This window comes from Mus musculus, chromosome 6, assembly GCF_000001635.26.
Source record: "Mus musculus strain C57BL/6J chromosome 6, GRCm38.p6 C57BL/6J".
NCBI lineage: Eukaryota > Metazoa > Chordata > Mammalia > Rodentia > Muridae > Mus > Mus musculus.
Genome location: NC_000072.6, coordinates 139,486,473 through 139,507,823, shown reverse-complemented (window position 1 = coordinate 139,507,823; position 21,351 = coordinate 139,486,473). Strand labels below are relative to the sequence as shown.

The window sequence follows — 21,351 nt, the reverse complement described above, 5'->3', positions numbered from 1 at the left end:
CTGACTCCTTTCATCTAGACTTGCCACGCTGGAGTAATGGAATAGGCCTTCTCCTAAAGAGCCACATTTAATCTCCCACATGAAGGCCTCTCAGCATTTCCAGATCCCCACTGGGCCAAAGACTCTTGCCCATGTGGGAACCACCCAGCACCTTCTCCCCCTGACCCTTGTCCCTTCGGCCCCAGGGCTGACTGAGATGCTCCCAGAGTCCCCACCCATTATCAACTCTTCTACAGTGTCCAGGGACGCCCTATGATGGCCAAGAGCTAGAAACTGTTGTCCCTGGCTTCCGTGAGGCCCAGGGACCCCAGACTGCTCCCTCTCCACCCCTGCAGATCGGGGTTCCATGGCTTCCCACAGCCAGAAGCCCACCCAGGTGGTGTGGAGAGCGAGCAGCAGTCCCCTGCATCTGCTCTAGAGCTCAGGCAGGATGAGGGTCATTTCTCCCACTCCCTTTATTTCCCCATGTCTGATGGCCAACAGTAGGAGATGTCATTACTAAGTCTAGCTAGCATTGAATGACCCAGTTCCCAGAGCTTTAGTCAATCTGGTTTCAACATTTACTCAATATAACCTGAAGAAAACCACATTTTGAAGTATTCTATCCAAGAAGTGGTACCTTTTTGAAATTTTACAATTCAGGGTCTTCCAGAAAACCCGAGGAGTCTCTCTGTAGACACCTATCATCCATGTCTTTATCTTTACATCTACGCACTTAGATCTTTGTATAAAATCATTTTGTGTGTGTATATACATATAATTCTTTATATCCACATATAAAGAGGAGAAGAGAAGAAAGAAACAGAAACACAGAGACAGAGAAAGACACACACAAACAGATTCATGAATCCCAGGGTCTGCAGATAGAATACCAGAGCCTAGAAATGCTGGCTGTTTAGGCTTCAGGGAGAGTTTCACAAAGGCATTTGTGTTAAAATCTCAGTCCTCAGACTGTTGCATTCTTGGAAGGCTGTGTATCAAACCTTTAGCACATGGTCCGGTCCTGATGGCATTTTGGGTATGTGAAACCCTGTCTTTAAAATACCTAAATAAAAACGAAGGTAATTTATGAAAATTTAATTTACAGACATTTATTTTTTTAGACATTGAAATGAGCTGAAAAGAAAATAATGTCTTTCATATTTGCATTGCCAGCCTCTATTTTCTAAGGATTTATTTATTTTAATTTTACATGTATGGGTGCTTTGTCTGAATGCATGTCTGTTTACCATATGCATGTCATGGACTTGGAGGCCTGAATAGGGCATTAGATCCCATGGAGCTGGAGTTATAGGTCATTATGAGCTGCCATGTGAGTGGTAAGAATCAAACGCAGGTCCTCTGGAAGGGCAGCCAATAGTTTTAGCTGCTTAGCTGCATCTCCAGTCATTGCTCAGCCTTTGAAAATTATATTTCAGTAGAATTTCTATAGGTCTCAGTGGCATCGCCCATGTGTCCCTCCTGCAGTCTCCTGTTATTGCAGTCATAGAAGAAATAGGCTATCTTTAAAGACAATTGTCTGTTCTGCCTGCTACACTGGTGACTAACTACAAGTGACTAAGAAGCCAGGGCTGCAGAAGTGTCCCAGTGGATGAAATACTTGCTGTGCAAGCCTGGAAGAGAGCATGGGACCTTTATTTGCATTCCCAGATGCCTTGGTGAGATGGGAATCAGAGACATAAGAATCTCCAGAAGCCGGTGGGGTGGGCCGCCTTGTTGGGGAGGGGCGCGGGCATGCAGGAGAGACCAAGAGATGACGTGGAAGTTAAATATACACGTAAAAAGTTGTTCAATGACTTCTACAGCCATGCCATTGTACTCTCTCTCTCTGTCTCTCTCTCTCTGTCTCTCTCTCTCTCTGTCTCTCTCTGTCTCTCTCTGTCTCTCTGTCTCTCTGTCTCTCTGTCTCTCTCTCTCTCTCTCTCTCTCTCTCTCTCACACACACACACACACACACACACACACACACACACACACACACACGCTCAGATGCACCCCCCCAAGCATAATAGTAATTGTATTCTTCTGAGCATAACATGGATGTGGTAATCATACACTCACAATATCAGTGGTCACCAGCACAACACTAGCACAAAGTCAAGAGATCCAAAGCCATGGCATGGATGGCTCTAACCTTTACGGAAGAGCTGTTGGCAATTGATTATTGCTGAGGCAGGGAGAATCTCCTATTTTTTGTAAGTATAACATTGGTAGTTCCCCATGGCCAGTGGATGGACACCACCCATGTACATCGGGAGTACTAACTTGAATTAGTGGGTCATTCTATGACATCAAACTTTGAGTGGTTGGAGGTGTATTAGAGGTGTCTGGGGGAAGCTGGATGGGGTGTAGGGGTCAATATGACTATCTACATGCATGAAATTCACAAAATCAATGAAAAAAATAAAAAGAAGCTCATTAGGCCTGGGATGTGGCTCAATGGCATCTTGTTGCCTAGCATGCATGAGACCCTGGATTCAGTACTGTGGATAAAATGAATGAATGAACGAATGAATGAATAAGCTAATGAAAATTTTGTCTTTCTTTTGTGAAAAGAACTAAATTAGCTTTAAAAAAAAACCTAAGTGCTCACAGAAAATCTGACATAAATTTTCTGGAGAAGGCAAAAAGGGTGACCAACTGAGTTATAATTACCTTAGCTATCATGTTTCTGCTTTTATAAGGCTAGTAGAAAACTAAGACCTTATGACCATAAACATCTCAGGAATAATTTAAAAGTAAAATAAATACAGGATCATTACCTTGAAAAGATAATTGCAATTTTAAGAATACATGCAGAGAAAAATTAGCAAAGCCATTCAATTATTTAGTCTCAGGCATGCTTTGAAATCTTTTGAAAATTGGTGAGGTATTCATCATTTTTCCTTTGCAAAAAAATGAAAAATAGGCCCATATAATTGAGTTAATTACTAACATTATACATTGACTAAAGGAGTTCTTCGGAATAGTATTTCCAAATGAGAGACTCCTCTGCAAAACACGTTCACGAAGTAGGTAGGATAGTGGAGGCATAACTTTCACAGGTCAAGCTTTGTAACCATGTCAACCAGGTTTTTTAATTACTCAAGGATGGTATTAATATCTTCATCTTGTTGACTCTTACTGATAGGATGTGCGTCTGTGTAAGCAGAATATCTATGGTATACGGTGAAAGCACCTACAGCCTGTTTATTGGGGTGTAATATACTTTTATACTAGTCTGTAAAGGGGAAGTCAGGCACTGTGGGGGATTCTGAGGCGCTCGCTGTGACTGTGCAGACGGTCATATAGGAGACTTCCTCTAAACTGAAACTAGTGTATACACTATTCTATTACAAGAACAATAAATGAGAAAGAAGTCTAAAACTCATTTATATCTAGTACTTATATACTCATGCATTTTACATTGTTATTATGATGGTGATGATGATGATGATGACATTGTGGACTTGAGATTGAAACTCGAACTTCAGTCATGCTGATTGAGATCTGTACCACTTAGCTAATTCCAAAGACCTCTTTGCTTAGTCTATTGTATCTCACTGACTTCTCCTGGCTGGCCTTGAACTCACTCTCCAGTCCAGGTTGGCCTTGAATTAGTGATCCTCCAGGTTGACTCTCATGTGACTGAACTGCAAGTCTACACCCCCAGGAACAAAATGTTTTAAGAATTTCCCATCCATAAAGGTGAACTTAGTGAGCAAAATGAAAAGGAGTCCTTGGGAATCCTTCTTATAGGTGCAATATCCAAAGTGGAAATCTAGAGATAATCTAGAGCACACTTGGCTTAACTTTTAAAGGGATAATATCATAGAAGTATAACTAAAAATTACAACTGTAAAGAAAACAGATCTGGCAGACTACCAGAAGCCACAAGGACAGAAGCTCAGAGAGGAAGAGGAATTGCATATTATTACTGATAAAGAGAATTTTCTAAAAGTCAAAGGGAAGAAATGGGATGGAGATGGGAAAGTAAGGAGAGGAAAGTGGGGAGGGGGTGGAGAAAAGAAAGCAGAGAGAGAGAAAGAGAGAGAGAGAGAGAGAGAGAGAGAGAGAGAGAGAGAGAGAGAGAGAGAGAGAAGAGAATTCAAACAGCTTGTGAAAATTAAGTTCTTTTCCAGTATTCAGAAGTGATGTGTGTAATTTAAAGCAGGCCTACATAAGGCTAGGTAGATCCAGTCTCCCAGAATAGTCTTCCGGACCAAACACTGTGGGAAATCACTTTATAACAGGCTCTTTCACATTCTTGTCCAGATAAAAATAGTCACATGCACAAAAAGGGGTGTTCATGGAGATACTGACATGGCATGTAACAAGGGAACTGTTAGATAGGATGTGAGGGAAGCAGTAATTAAGACACTTGTATTTTGTAGAATAATTGCTGCATTGTGTGTTAACAGAAGTCTTAGATTTTGGCAGTCCTGGCTGTGATGGTCTGGGTAGGTAAGAAGTGTCTGGCGTGGATTTGTTGGGCAGAGGATTTTCAGGATCCTGATTGTGTAGCAGTTGCCCTTTATCCCTAGCTGGGAATGTTTCTGTGCTATTTATGTTCTGAAATGAGACATACAGAGCCTTCGGAGCCTTGGGAGCCAGAGCTTAGCACTCAAATACTCTTGTCTGCCCACCTTAAATTTCCTCCTCAACCTCTCTATGAACTCCCACGCTGTATTCGTCCACAAGTCTGTCTAAATCTGTGATCTGCTTGAGAACTTGTGCTTTATAAAATTAAAAGATTATTCATTCTTTAAGAGATTACTTTCCAATGAAAAGTATCACATTACTATATACAGTGTGATATTTAAAAATACTTTCTTTAAAGAAGCTTTATAATCTCTCTCTCTCTCTCTCTCTCTCTCTCTCTCTCTCTCTCTCTCTCTCTCTCTGTGTGTGTGTGTATGTGTTTGTGTGTACTCTTTGAGGCCAGAAGAGGGCAACAGATTCCATGAAACTGGAGTTACATGTGACTGTGATATAGGTACTGGGAATGATACTTGCATTATTGTAAAGTATCTAACGGTGGATGATAAGAAAAATACTATGCAGGCACCTTATCGATAGGACAAAATACCTGAGAAGAGTTAGTAAGGAAGGCTTCAAAGTCTATGGAGGCCTCAGCTCTTAATGTGATCATCTACATCCTGCCCCCCTCGAGACTCAGGGAATAAATATTAGAGTGAGAGGTTGCAGAAGACTGTGGGGAATAGAGTTTCCTGGACCTGGCAGGCCCATTGAACACATGACCTCATAGCAGTTTGACTGGGTACACAAGATCTACACAAAATCAACTCATTCAAAACCCCACTGTGCATGAGGGAAGGAATATGAAGTCCCACCAGTAGTTGAAAGGTATTGGAGATGATTGAGACCTGGGGAAGGAGTCTAGATAGCTTGTCCATGCTCCAACTGATGGTCCCATGCCCATGCACATGCTGGCAATACAAACTGGACACAATTTTAAAAATATATGAAGCAAGAAAGGAGATCTGGTGGAAATCATCTGGGAAGAGTTGGCTGGAAGCAACTGGGGGTGACTTTGATCAAAACTCCTTGGTTTACATACATAATATACTCAAGTAAATATATAAAATGATAAAATGACCCATAAAAATAAATTTATAGGGCTATTTACACATCCTCTAGAATCTTTCTAAATAAAAACAGGACATTTTTCTTCTTGATTCTCCAGAGGATTATGAATGGGACTTCTGTTAAAAATACATAACCATTGGTTTCATAAATCTCAGTGAATAAATATTAGTCCAATTTTTAGACTATCTGTTGAAATGTACCAAAAGCAAACGTTTTCAAGTTATTATTAGATGGTAGGAATATATGGAGAAGTTGCTGTTGGAAGAACAAGGACAGCCATAAAAGGCACTTTCAAAAGAAACCAACAACATATGCTTAGTTCTAGTCTGCAGGGTTCCAAAACTGAACAAGCTACTCAAGATGGGTGAGGTCAAGCTTGCTGTCTTGGGTGGCAAAGGTACAGGGAAATCAGGTGAGTGGTGTTTTGTTTGCTAGCACAAAATGGAATAGTCAATAATAGCTGTATACTACACAACGACTACCAGTAATAAGGAGGTGACTGTGAGATAATTTGCATATGAATTTTTCTGTATGCATTTTCAATCTTCTGGGCAGGTTATTATTTATGAACTTTTTAAGGAGGTGGAGCCGTGTGATTGCCTGAAATATGAATTTGTATCTTGTTCTTCTGATGTTTAAAACTCTGAAGACTAACAAGAAACCCTTCCAGGGCTTTCCCAACTGTGTCTTCTTCCAGCACACTTGCCCACAAGCCTGCGAGTGGTCAGTTGTTTTGAAAGGACTTTTCTATTGTAAAGGTAGGGTGGGAAGAGGTGAATGGAGCATGGAGTTTATAGGCAGCACCAGTAAAGGGCCATCCATGGCTTTGTAGAGGCACTGCTTTATGGGTATTCTGGAACCTAGCACAGAAGGCACTAGTTCTAGAAGTTACTATTCCGTGTCGCTTAATTTTACTCTGCTACAAAATCTAATGGTAGCAAGATTTTCACCAAGCAATGACCTCAGCCTAACGAGAGCTGAATAACTAGCAGCCTCGTGCTATGGTAAGACAGCAAGCTGCTGGAGTCTCCCCCTGGCTCCTGGGCGCTAATTCACTGTATTTGTTAACAACTGCACATGCTGGACACTGCTGCCATCCTTCCTCCACATAGAACCTTGGAACCAAATTTAATTAATAGGGAAAATAAGTGTTGCAAGAGCCTTGGATTTCAAATATAATGAGGAATATATTTGTGGTTTAGAAGGTATGGTGTTTTACATGTTTGCATTTGCTAATAATTTCATAACAATATATATGTATAACATGTAAGATCACACATTTCTATCTACAGAATTGTGGTTTTATCACCTCAACTTTTAGACCAGAATTCAATAACATTTTAAGCTCTTACCTAAGACTTGTTGATTATTGAGTGAAAATCAAGATTTTGTATCTAACTGAATTATCAGTATTCTAAACTGCAACAAACTTTAAATCCTGCTTATTCCTTTAACAGCTCTTACAGTAAGGTTCCTTACCAAGCGATTCATTGGGGAATATGCTTCTAATTTTGGTAAGTTGCTGCTATACACTTCTATTCATTTTTTTTTTTACTTCTATTCATTTTAATATTTCAGCATAAACATTTTAAACCCAGTTAAAACCAGAGAGGCATTTTGGCAGAATCATTATTTTTCACATTCATTAAAATGTTTTAATTCAAAGATTCTAATTTTAAATTCCAAATTAGGTTTGATTTGAATTGAGTTTTTTTAAATTGAATTGAATAGTTTTGCCATCAAAATTACCCAACAGAGTGATGAGTTAGAAAGTAAGGGATTTCTCAAGTGTAAGACTAGAACACAGTGAAGTTGTGGTTCTCTTTTGGAAATACTGCAAAGCACAGGCATGTGATTCTTGTGCAGTATGTAAAGGAGTTGATCATTAACATCTGTTAAAACACAAAGACATTAATATTCACAGCATCAACAACTATACAAGGAAGCTTGGAAAACGGTGTAATAACAACGGAATGATAAATTAATTAAGCTTCATACTGCTATCTAGGCTGTTTCAATAAATTTCAGAGAAATTCTACAAAAGATGCCATGGCACCTGTGGTAAATCCTGAGGTCATTTTATTAAGTGTAGCACAGATTCATTTTCTTTTTCTTTTCTTTTCTTTTCTTTTCTTTTCTTTTCTTTTCTTTTCTTTTCTTTCTTTTACAAAAATTGGCATTGAATATAGGAATATAATTGGTATTGAACACAGCACAAAAGTGAGAAATTTTGTTATATCTCTGAGTATAGTTTTTTTTCAGAGATTGATCAAAATAATAAACTTTATATTTTTCTGATCAAAAGCATAAGAATTAAGTGCTTTTCTTTTTCATTTCTTACATCAACAATAGCAGAATCCAATGAAATGTAAGGGAGTTATTTTGTTCAACATTGCTTATTTAGTGTCAGAGAGTTAATAATTAATTTTCTATGAGAATCGAAGAAAACATTTGTTCACAAGAGGACATTATCAGCATATTGCTGAAATGATTTTAAAGATTTCTGTCATGTGGCTCTCTCTATGTGTACAGCATAGTGTTTCTATGCAGTTGACACTGTGAACATTTTAAGACAAGTGTTTGAAAACTGCTTACAGAAAGAAGACCACGGGCAAAAAAGAAATTTCTAGTGTTTAATTTCAAGGAGTGAAAATCTTAGGCACAGGGGTCAAGATAACACGCAAGCCAAGAGGCTTGGATGAGAAAGTTTTCCCTGAACAGGATAAAAACTAAATACAAACAAGATAAAGCCTTCTCTGTAGGAAGACAGACAACAATGAAACCTTCACCTTAATCTTTTCTTCAATACAGTTCTATAAACAAATGAAATGTTTACACATTCTCAGTTGTGACATCTTTGTGCATAATATAAGACCTGAGGACATTTTGAAAAGATAAGCATGTGACCCAAAGGTCACCAACTCTACAGAAATAAGCTCACAGAAGCAACTTCATCTTGTCAAGAAAGGATAGAAGGGGAAATTAAAACACTCTAAACCAGTTAGAGATGACAGCCCTTGCCAATGCTGTGAGATTTGAGAGAAAGTGTTTTTAAACTGTCTGGGAGAGTTTATGATTCAGGGCAAATAGCAAACGTGGGAAGTTTAAGGGGAAAAAAAAAGACAGGATAAACGTTCTGTAAACAAAATCTGATGTTTGTGGAAACTGGGGCAAATGTTATTCCTGGAAAGACTTTAAAAGTCAGTCTTCATCTTCTAAGGAGATATTTGTTCAGCAAATATCTGATTCTTTTGTAACAGAGATTTGTTGATTCTTTTATGTGAATATACATGTTCCTGAGTGCCTACACATGTGCCATGTGCGCACAGGTGCCCAGGGTGATCAGAAGTGGGCATCAGGCCCCTAAGAACTGAAGTCACTGCCAGCTGCCAGCTTGTGAGTGCTAAGAATTGAATCAAGGCCTTTCCAAGAGCATTAAGCACGCCAAACCACTGAACCATCTCTAGGCTCCTCCATTACTTCTTACTATGGGCTACAGAATAGCAGTCAATGTGAGTGAGTCATATTTTTGTGTAAATGTGTTAATTTGTAGAGGAATAGAGTTGGAGGAACAGTTTGTTCACTCAAAAAGTGTTCATTGAATGCCCACTACAAGTCCATATATTTTTATGCATTAATAGGCTGTTTGAGAACAAAGGGGTAGATATTCAATTTCTCATAGAATCTGTGATGTGGAGGAAGGGTTTGACAATCCAAGCCAAAAATTAACATTTGTTATGTCATTTGATAATAAGTGCTATAAAAATAAACAAAACAAACCAAAAAAAATCACTGACAAGGTCTATTTTGTTTTTTAAAAAAAAGATAAATGTGGAGGTGGATGTTTGCAGCCCTAATACTTGGGGAGAGGAGCCACAGTGGAAAGCTCAGTTCCCAGCTCAGCCTGGAATACAAAGAGGGAAGTTGTCTTAAAACAGAAATGACATCAAATGACATGAGAGGCAGAAAAAGGATCAGTCAAATAGAGACATGATGGAGAAGATATCTGAGAAACTATATTCCAGGTGGAAGAAAGCAAATGTCAAAGTTTGGACAGGGGACGTTTCTGACAAAGTTGAATAAGTTAGTACAGCGTGGACAGAATGAAAGAGGAGATGTCTCGGGCAGTTTACCGAGAGGATAGAAATCATGTGTGCTGAAAGAGAGGAACATTCTCAAAAATGGTAAAGGCTTCTTACTCCAAATGAAACAAGGATTGCTTGGCAAATTTGATGGAAATGCCTAGCTCACTTTGTCTGTGCCTTCTGATTCTTCTACAGATGGAAAGTGAGTTGGTGATACTCAGATGAACTATGAGTTTTAATGGAAATCTAGGCAGAAAGAATGATGCTTAGGAAAGTGTAGTAGAATTATTGGCATGTAGACTAACTACATTGTATTTCGAATGTAGAGTAAAATGATACTCTGTGAATTGTTCACCAAGAGAGAAATCAAGTCACAAGGGATCTTCAGGCTTTATGTCAGAATGACGTAAATATGACTGAACAGATTGGGATCTATGAGTGGGGTCTTTTTGCAAGGAGTACGGAGGTTTGGTGTTTCACATAATCAGGTTGATATGTTTGTCAGATACTTAAGTGAATATTGCTAGTAGTAAACAGTTGTCTGGAGTTTGTGGGAGAGGTCTGCATTTCAAATATGTGCCGAGGGGATTGGTATGTAATACACAGGGCTCCAGAAGCTGTAAAGCATTACATGACAGTGCATATGAACTGCATCCAAACTTAGAGTGTGAGGAAAGGTTGGGGCACGAGTTGCAGAAAACATGACAGTAATAATAGAACATGACAGTAAATAATAATAATAATAAAAAAACAGAAATAGAATGTGTGGAATGAAGACCATATGAAGAAAACCTTGAGATTATGTCAGTGACTGCAGACAGCAATACAACTAACAAGGTTTACAAGAACAAGGGTCAGGCTAAAGGTATTGAACTTAGAACCATTTCCACATGTTTATAAGATATTGGTCATGGGTACTGAAAAGCAAGATGACTCTTCTGACCCCTCCCCCCCACATACATACATACATGAACTCATTGATCAATCAGTAAATGTAATAAGTAATAAAGAAATTAAAGGTAGAGGACACATAACATACTTACTGATGATATGTTTGCCCATGGATGAGGGAAATTTTCACAGGTTGAGAAGATATAAACCAGCCTTGGGAAAGAGCATCTATATTACTCCATATAAAGGTATGCAAATGAATAGACACAACCAAGTTCAAGTTTGCTGGTCAATACAAGATGTGCATGATTTCCTCACTGGTTCTGACCACAGATAATCTACCCTGAAATTAAAATATGACTGTGTGGTACTGAACAGATGTCTCAGAAGTTAAAAGCACTTGCTATTATTGTATAAGACCCAGGTTTGGTTCAGTACCCACATCGCAAGTCACAACCATCTGTAATGCGGGTTTTAAGGGAGCCAGTGTCTTCTCTGGCCTCCGGGGGTACCAGGTACACATACAATCCATTTAGGCAACACACACACACACACACACACACACACACACACACACACACACACACACTAATATCTTTAGTAAAAAAAAGAGCCTTGAAATATGCTTTGTTGAATCTGGCAAGCCACGATTAGTCATATATGAATGCTTATTCTGAAATTTTCCCATAGTAACAATGAGTACATATATTTTTGCAGAATCTGTCTATAATAAGCACTTGTGTTTGGAAGGGAAGCCATTAAATCTGGAAATATATGACCCGTGTTCTCAAGTAAGTCAAACAAAATACCTCTTTGTTTTATTTTCAAGCATGATTTGAAGAAGAGTGGGTATGAAATGCAAAATAATGTCAACACTGAAATAGAGTTTCTTCTCAATTGATTATTAAAGTGTTGACATGTCTTTTAGCATAAATTGTATTATCAGGATCCTGTATAAATTTTTATTAAATGTAAGCATGGCAAAAATATCTCTAATATTTCTAATGATCTACATATGAGCCCAGAAAATACTCTTAACAGAAGCATTAACATTTTATGTCATGAATGTGTGTGTGTCTTTCTTGTGTGTGCTTTATCTGAATGTGAGCCCTGAGCATGACATGTTCACAGAGTTAAGAATAAGGCATAGATAACCTGGAACTGAATTACATATGGTTGCCAGTGCCATGTGGGTATTAGAAACCGAACTCGTCCTTGGCATGAGCAGTGGGGCTCTTAGCCATGGAGCCATCCCTCCATCCCCTTAACAAGAATCTCTAATATAGCAATGCTCACGGTATAGAGGCCAGAAATGAAGGCAGGATGACCTGTTAGTTTCCATTAAATTGTCCGTGTTGGTAACTAGATTTCAATTAGAGCATCAATAATACAGACTTTGAGTATAAATCTCTTTATTTGCCAATACACTAAAATATCAAAATAGAATTATAAAAATCTTCAGCTTTCTAAGATTTCAAAGCGCATTCTTTTTATTGATTTTTTTTAGTCATTTGACCCTAAATTATCCTATAATCTTTGTAAAATTTTCACTTAGATTTACTACTGAAAAGAAATAGACATTGTAGTTTTGGGAGATGACTCAGTGGATACAGTGCTTGCCATGCAATCATTACGACATCAGATTGGATTCCTACAATCTGCAGAGAGCCAGGCACTATAGCAGACATGTGTAATTCCAGCACTCCTGTGTTGTGATGGAAGCAGATAGGAAGTCTCTGTGCAATCCAGCCTGTTATCCATAACAAAAGCACTGTCCCAAGCAAGGTGGAAGGGGTTCACTAACACTTGCAGTTGTTCTCTGACCTTTACTTGTTTGCCAAGCCAAGGATGGGATAACACTCACACATAAAGATGCATACACACACACACACACACACACACACACACACACACACACACACAGAAAGAGAGAGAGAGAGAGAGAGAGAGAGAGAGAGAGAGAGAGAGAGAGAGAGAGAGAGAGAGAGAGAGAGACTCTACTCAGTAACACAGATGCCATTTTCTGAAGACCAGCATATGACAATCTCTTTAAAAAGGCATCATATCAAATTCTTAAGAAAAGTTGTAAAGTGAGATTGAAATTACTCTGTGTGTGTGTGTTTGTGTGTGTGTGTTCGTCCAAGAAAGACAGTGATGAGAAAGAAACAGGAATAATGAAAACATATCTTAGAAATTATTGTTCTTTGGCCTTAATGAAATGGGTAACCATTAAGTGAAGCAAAGAACTCGGAAGTGCGATCACTAAACTTTGTGCATTTGGTTGCTTTACAGCCACAGAAAGCAAAATGCTCACTCACAAGTGAGCTGCACTGGGCAGATGGCTTTCTGATTGTGTACGACATCAGCAACAGGCCTTCCTTTGCTTTTGCGCAAGCCCTTATCTACAGAATTCGGGAGCCACCGACGACTCATTGTAAAAGGCAAGACATTTCCTTCCCATTTTCTTCTCCTTTCTACTAAATCATCATCTTGCCGAGAGCATCATTAGAATGGATTTAATACAGACTTCCAATTACAAAATTTAACAGCCCTGAACAATTCACCTTCTCATTCCACAGGAGTTACACACATAGTAAAAGGAATCAGATGAGAATGCTTTATACCCTGGCTGACATAAACAGTTACTAGCCCAGAGTAAATGGCTATTTTACAAGACAGCTGCTATTGTTAACATGACACTCACGAGCAGAATCATGGTGATCTGCACAGCATCTCCTCCATGCCTCCACCTTCCCTTTTTATCCTCACAAAAATGTTAAGGATCCCAAATAAATCCAGATTTATTATGTTTAGTATCTTGTGAAATCCAATTTCTTGGCACTGGTTTGCCCAGGATGTCACAGCAGAAACAGAATGAATAGTCAACCATCTACAAATGTTAAGGGTGTGAATACATTTTTCTCCACTTTTGCCCCAGAGATAAAAAAATGTGGTCAGTAGGTCAGTGTAAAGCACCTTGGCACACAGACAGTGAAGGAAGATGACTATATTTAGGGAGCTGTTGCTCCAGTAACTTAGGTGTCTGAGATCCTTAGTTTGATCTCCTCTATCTTTAATGTTTGAGCATTTCTCATTAAGGTGTTCATTTTTGTTCAAATGCTGGTGTGAGGAGCTACATAGATTCTTACCAGTGTTACACATAAGGTCTAATATGATGGCATGCTTTAGTGGACCATAGTTTTCAATTTTATTACTGTAGATTGCTACATGTGTACATGTGATACCATAGCTCCTGTAAAAGGCAATGGAATTAATTACTTTTGTATAGGTGTGTGATAGTACCCAGCAGAAAAAAATTATGGAATAATGGATTAATCTTGGCTCTGGGTTTCAAGTGGTCAGTCCTTCTCACATAGCTCCATGTTTATGGGCCTTTGGTGAGGTAGAATCTTATTGTTCTGTGGTGGGGACTATTTTCTCATTTTGCTTAATACATAATGTAGACAAACTGGGGAAGATTACAGCCATTCTAGGTTATTGTATCTATCCCCAAATAAAGAATACCTCAGTGCTTTTCCAAACTCAAATCATTGAGAATATTGTTTTTGTTATTTATTTTATTCTGTGGAAAATGGCTTTGTAACAGCGAGGATGTGTCTCTAAGTACATTCTTGATTGTGACCATAGATATAATACCTCCTAGGACTTACTTTTAACTTTTTGACCTTTGGATATAAACTTACCTTATTTTTTACAATGGTTGTTGACTCCATCTTGCAAAAGTTATCTGTTGTGTTTCAGGGTGGTGGAACCAGCTGTGGTTTTAGTTGGCAACAAGCAAGACCTCTGCCACATGCGAGAGGTTGGCTGGGAAGAAGGGCAAAAGCTAGCGATTGATTTCCGCTGCCAGTTCTGCGAGCTGTCTGCAGCAGAGCAGTCCTTGGAGGTCGAGGTGATGTTTCTCAGACTCATCAAAGACATTCTGATGATCTTCAAACATAAGGAGAAGAGAAGACCCAGTGGGTCTAAATCAATGGCCAAACTGATCAATAATGTATTCGGAAAGAGAAGGAAATCTGTTTAGTAGACATATAATCCAGCGGAATTGATCCATCAAAGAGTTTCAAATGCTTAAATGGTAATTAAACTTACGATTTATACAATTAAAAGATTTTTTTGAGCTGTGAAATGAATAAAAATTAGTCATGGCTTCATCTTAAAATATATAATTTGTTCTTTGAGTTGTATTTGGTTCACATTTTTTCCTACACAAACTTTCACTTCTATGAGTCAACACTCACTCGGGTGTAAGAGTGGAGAGCTGCCTCTATGCCTCATTGAGAAATATCTGCACATGTTGCTTTATTAAAGTACTATTATAAAGTGTGACTCACTTTTCTAATTTGTTATTATTTTGAGTAAAACAAACAGATATTCAAGCAGCCAATGTATTGTTGAGCACAAGCTATCAATTTTAAAGGGATGCCATGTATTTAACAGGTTTTAACTTTAAAACATGATTTACGGCTGAATATGTTAAATAACCAGCCCAAGAATAAATATTTTGTATTTGATAAAATAATGAAACAGTTGTGTTGTATGAATTAGGTACTATTATTATATCAGCAAAATATACAAAGTATAATATAACAAGTTCAAGTTAATAGAGGAATTATTTTGCTGGCTTTCAATCTGAAGGGATACAGTGGATCATTCAGGAGGTCACGATGGCAGGAGCATGGTTACACTGCATTACAAATCAAGAAGATGAGCACTGGTTCTCACTGGACTGTCTCATTTTTCTTTTTTTTTGATATTTTCTTTATTTACATTTCAAATGTCTTCCCCTTTTTTGGTCCTCCCACCTCCCAGAACCTCCTTCCCCATCCTCCCTCCTCCTGTGTCTATAAGGGTGTTACTCCACCCACCCACCTACTCCCACCTCCCTGCCCTGGCATTCCCCCAAACTGGGGCATCTATCTAGACTTTATAGGACCAAGGATCTCACCTCTCATTGATGCATGACAAGGCCATCCACTGCTACATATGCAGCTGGAGCCATTTGTACTTCTTTGTTGATGGCTTAGTCCCTGGGAGCCCTGGGGAGTCTGGTTGGTTGATATTGTTGTTCTTCCTATAGGGTTGCAAACTCCTTCAACTCCTTCTGTCCTTTCTATAACTCCTCTATTGGGGACCCCACACATAGTCCAATCTTTGGCTGTGAGCATCCACTTCTGTATTTGTAAGGCTCTGGAAGGGCCTCTCAGGAGACGGCCCTATCAGGCTCCTGTTAGCAAGCACTTCTTGGTGTCCACAATAGTGTTTGTGTTTGGTAACTGTATATGGGATGAATCCCCAGGTGGGACAGTCTCTGGATGGCCTTTCCTTCGGTCTCTGCCCTACACATTATCTCCATATTTGCTCCTGTGAGTATTTTGTTCTCCTTCTAAAAAGGACTGAAGCACCCACACTTTGGTCTTCCTTCTTCTTGATCTTCACGTGATCTGTAAATTGTATCTTGGGTATTCTAAGCTATTGGGCTAATATCCACTTATCAATCAGTGCATGTCATGTGTGTTCTTTTGAGATTAGATTACCTCACTCAGGATGATATTTTCTAGTTCTATCCATTTGCCTAAGAATTTCATGAATTCATCATTTTTAATAGGTGACTAGTACTCCATTGTGTAAATGTACCACATTTTCTGTATCCATTCCTCTGTTGAAGGACATCTGGGTTCTTTCCAGCTCCTGACTACTAAAAATAAGGCTGCTATGAACATAGTGGAGCATGTATCTTTATTACATGTTAAAGCATCTTCTGGTTATATGCTCAGGAGTGGTATAGCTGGGTCCTCTGGTAGTACTATGTCCAATTTTCTGAGGAACCACCAAACTGATTACCAGAGTGGTTGTACTAGCTTGCAACCCCACCAGCAATGGAGGAGTGTTCCTCTTTCTCCACATCCTCACCAGCATATGCCATCACCTGAGTTTTTGATTTTAGCCATTCTGTCTAGTGTGAGATGGAATCTCAGGGTTGTTTTGATTTGCATTTCCCTGATGACTAAGGATGTTGAATGTTTCTTAGATGCTTCTCGGTCATTTGATATTCCTCAGTTGAAAATTCTTTGTTTAGCTCTGTACCCCATTGTTTAATATGGTTATTTCATTCTCTGGAGTCTAACTTCTTGTATTCTTTTTATATATTGTATATTAGCCCTCTATCTGATTTGTAGGATTTGTAATGATCTTTTCCCAATGTGTTGGTTGCCTTATTGTCTTATTGACAGTGTCCTTTGCCTTACAGAAGCTTTGCAATTTTATGAGGTCCCATTTGCTGATTCTTGACCTTAGAGCATAAGCCATTGGTGTTCTGTTCAGGAAATTTCCCCCTGTGCCCATGTGTGTTCTTCCCCATTTCCTCCTCTATAAGTTTTAGTGTCTCTGGTTTTATGTGGATGTCCTTGATCCACTTGGACTTGAGCTTTGTACAAGGAGATAAGAATGGGTCGATTTGCATTTTTCTACAGGCTGGCCACCAGTTGCACTAGCACCATTTGTTAAAAATGCTGTATTTTCCCCACTGGTTGATTTAGCTTCTTTGTCAAATATCAAGTGACCATATATGTGTGTATTCATTTCTGGGTCTTCAATTCTATTCCATTGAACTTCCTGCTTGTCTCTGTACCAATACCATTGCAGATTTTATCATTATTGTTCTGTAATACAGCTTGAGGTCAGGGATGGTGATTCCTCCAGAAGTTCTTTTATTGTTGAGAAAAGTTTTCACTATCCCGGGTTTTCTGTTATTCCAGATGAATTTGCAAATTGCTCTTTCTAATTCTATGAATTTTGATGGAGATTGCAATAAATCTGTAGATTGCTTTTGGCAAGATGGCCATTTTTACTATATTAATCCTGTCAATCCATGAGCATGGGAGATCTTTCTATCTTATAAGAACTTCTTTGATTTCTTTCTTCAGAGACTTGAAGTTCTCACACAGATCTTTCACTTGCTTAGTTAGAGTCACACTAAGGTATGTAATATTATTTATGATTATTGTGAAGGATGTCATTTCCCTAATTTCTTTCTCAGCCTGTTTATCCTTTGAGCAGAGGAAGGCTAATGATTTACTTGAGTTAATTTTATATCTAGCCACTTTCCTGAAGTTGTTTATTAGCTTTAGGAGTTGTCTGGTAGAATTTTTGGGTCATTTAATGTACAATCATATCATCTGCAAATAGTGATATTTTGATTTCTTCTTTTCCAATTTGTATCACTTTGACCTCCTTTTGTTGCTTAATTGCTGTAGCTACAATTTAGAGTTCTATATTGAATAGGTAGGGAGAGAGTGGGCAGCCTTGTCTAGTCCTTGATTTTAGTGGGGTTGCCTCGAGTTTCTCTCCATTTAGTTTGATGTTGGCTACTGGTTTGCTGTATATTGCGTTTACTATGTTTAGGAATGGGCCTTAAAATCCTGATCTTTCCAAGACTTTTAACATGAACGGATGCTGAATTTCGTCAAATAATTTTTCAGCATCTAATGAAAGCGTCATGTGGTTTTTATTTTTTGAGTTTGTTTATGTAGTGGATTACATTGGTGGATTTCCTTATATTGAAACATCCTTGCGTCCCTGGGATGAAGCCTACTTAATAGTTGTGAATGATCATTTTGATGTGTTCTTGGATTCAGTTGGCAAGAATTTTATTGAGTATTTTTGCATCAATGTTCATAAGGGAGATTGGTCTGAGGTTCTCTTTCTTTAGTCTTTGTGTGGTTTAGGTATAAGCGTGATTTTGACTTCATAGAATGAATTGAGTAGTGTTCCTTCTGTTTCTAATTTGTGCAATAGTTTGAAGAATATTGGTATTAGGTCTTTAAAGGTGTAATAGAATTATCTACTAAACTCATCTGGTCTTGGGCTTTTTGTTGTTGTTGTTGGGAGACTATTAATAACTGCTTCTAGTTCTTTAGGGGTTACGGGACTATTTAGACGGTTTATCTGATCCTGTTTTAACTTTGGCAACTGGTATGTATCTAGAAAATTGTCCATTTCATCCAGATATTCCAATTTAGTTGAGCATAAACTTTTGTAGTAGGACCTGGTGATTTTTTTGGATTTCCATGGTTTTTGCTATGTCTCCCTTTTCATTTCTGATTTTATTAATTTGAATACTGTCCCTGTACCCTCTGGTTAGTCTGGCTAAGGGTTTATCTATCCTTTTGATTTTCTTAAAGAACCAGCTCCTGGTTTGCTTGATTCTTTGTATAGTTCTTATTGTTTCTGTTTGGTTGATTTCAGCCACTAGTTTATTTCTTGCTATCTACTCCTCTTGGGTGTATTTGCTTCTTTTTGTTCTAGAGGCTTCAGGTGAGTTGTCAATCTGCTAGTGTAAACTCTCTCCATCTCTTTTCAAAAATTTTTATTAGATATTTTCTTCATTTACATTGCAAATGCTATACTGAAAGTCCCCTATACCCTCCCCCTGTCCTGCTCCCCAACCCACCCACTCCTGCATCCTGGCGGTGGCATTCCCCTATACTGGGGCATATAATCTTTACAAGACCAAGAGACTCTTCTCCCATTGATGGCAGACTAGGCCACCCAATGCTACGTATGCAACTAGAGACACAAGCTCTGGGGTGAGGGTACTGGTTAGTTCACATTGTTGTTCCTCCTATAGGGTTACAGACTACGTTAGCTCTTTGGGTATTTTCTCTAGATCCTTCACTGGGGACACTGTGTTCCATCCAATAGATGACTGTGAGCATCCACTTCTGTATTTGCCAGGCACTGGCATGGCCTCACAAAAGATAGCTATATCAGGGTCCTGTCAGCAAAACCTTTCTGGCATATGCAATAGTGTCAGGGTTTTGTGGTTTCATATGGGATGGATCCCCAGGTGGGGCATTCTCTGGAGAGTCTTTCCTTCCATCTCTGCTCTGAATTTTGTCTCTGTAACTCCTTCCATTGGTATTTTGTTCCCCATTCTAAGAATGAATGAAGTATCCACACTTTGGTCTTCCTTCTTCTTGAGTTCTATATGTTTTACAAATTGTATCTTGGATATTCTAAATTTCTGGACTAATATCCACTCATCAGTGAGTGCATATCATGTGTGTTCTTTTGTGATTGGGTTACCTCACTCAGGATTATATCCTCCAGATCCATCAATTTGCCTAAGAATTTTATAATTTCAATGATTTAAAGAGCTTAGTAGTATTCCATTGTGTAAATGTACCACATTTTCTGTATCCATTCCTCTGTTGAGGGACATCTGTGTTCTTTTTAGTTTCTGGCTATTATAAATAAGGCTGCTATGAACATAATGGAGCACGTGTCCTTATTACAAGTTGAAACTTCTTCTAGGTATATGCCCAGGAGAGGTATCGCTGGATCTTCCAGTAGTAGTATGTGCAATTTTCTGAGGAACCTTCAGACTGATTTCCAGAGTGGTTGTACCAGCTGCAATCCCACCAGCAATGGAGGAGTGTTCCTCTTTCTCCATATCCTTGTCAGCATATGCTGTCACCTGAATTTTTGATCTTAGCTATTTGGACTGGTGTGAGTTGGAATTTCAGGGTTGTTTTGGTTTGCATTTCCCTGATGATTAAGGATGCTGAACATTTTTTTCTGGTGCTTCTCAGCCATTCAGTATTCCTCAGTTGAGAATTCTAGGTTTAGATCTGTAAACCATTTTTAATAGGGTTATTCAATTTTCTGGATTTGAGTTTCTTGAGTTTTTAGCCCCCTATGAGATTTAGGATTTGTAAAGATCCATTCCCAATGTGTTGGTGGCCTTTTTGTCTTATTGAGAGTGTCTTTTGCCTTACAGGAGCCTTGCAATTTTATGACATCCCATTTGTCAATTCCCAATCTTACAGCATAAGCCATTGGTGTTCTGTTCAGGATTTTTTCCCCTGTGTCAATATCTTTGAGGCTTTGCCCCACTTTCTCCTCTATAAGTTTTAGTGTCTCTGGTTTTACGTGGAGTTCCTTGATCCAAGCAGACTTGAGCATCATACACGGAGATAAGAATGGAGCAGGTTGCATTCTTCTACATGATAACTGCCAGTTAAGCCAGCACCATTTGTTGAAAATGCAGTCCTTTTTCCACTGGATGGTTTTAGCTCCCTTGTCAAAGATCGAGTGACCATAGGTGTGGGGTCCATTACTTGGTCTTCTGTTCTATTTCATTGGTCTACCTGTCTGTCACTGTACCAATATCATGCAGTTTTTTTCACAATTGGTCTGTAGTACAGCTTGAGTTCAGGCATGGTGATTCCAGCAGAGGTTCTTTTATTGTTGAGAACAGTTTTTGCTCTCCTAGGTTTTTTTGTTATTCCAGATAAATTTGCAAAATTGCCCTTTCTAACTTGGTGAAGAATTGAGTTGGAATTTTGATGGGGGTTGCATTGAATCTGTAGATTGCTTTTGGAAGGATAGCCATTTTTACTGTATTAATCCTTCAAATCCATGAGCATGGTAGATCTATCTTTCTATCTTCTGAGATCTTCTTCAATTCCTTTCTACAGAGACTTGAAGTTCTTATCATACAGATGTTTCACTTCCTTAGTTAGAGTCACACCAATGTATTTTATATTAATTGTGACTATTGTGAAGGGTGATGTTTCCCTAATTTCTTTCTCAGCCTGTTTATCCTTTGTGTAGAGAAAGGCCAATGATTTTTTGAGCTAATTTTATACTTCACTGAAGCTGTTTATCAGGTTTTGGAGTTCGAATGTGGAATGTTTATGGTCAGTTACATATACTACATACATATCATCTGTGAATAGTGATATTGTGACTTCTTCCTTTC

At 38.6% G+C, this 21,351-nt stretch overlaps 1 protein-coding gene across 1 annotated transcript; it reads left to right on the top strand.

Moving 5' to 3' along the window:
• The first annotated feature begins 5,914 nt into the window (after positions 1–5,914).
• Positions 5,915–14,642, top strand: Rergl (RERG/RAS-like). Its single transcript, NM_001128090.1, has 5 exons — positions 5,915–6,001; positions 7,047–7,103; positions 11,283–11,356; positions 12,858–13,006; positions 14,328–14,642. Exons 1-5 carry the CDS (start codon positions 5,950–5,952, stop codon positions 14,608–14,610), a joined length of 615 nt encoding a protein of 204 aa, NP_001121562.1. The 5' UTR covers positions 5,915–5,949; the 3' UTR covers positions 14,611–14,642.
• Positions 14,643–21,351: the final 6,709 nt, after the last annotated feature.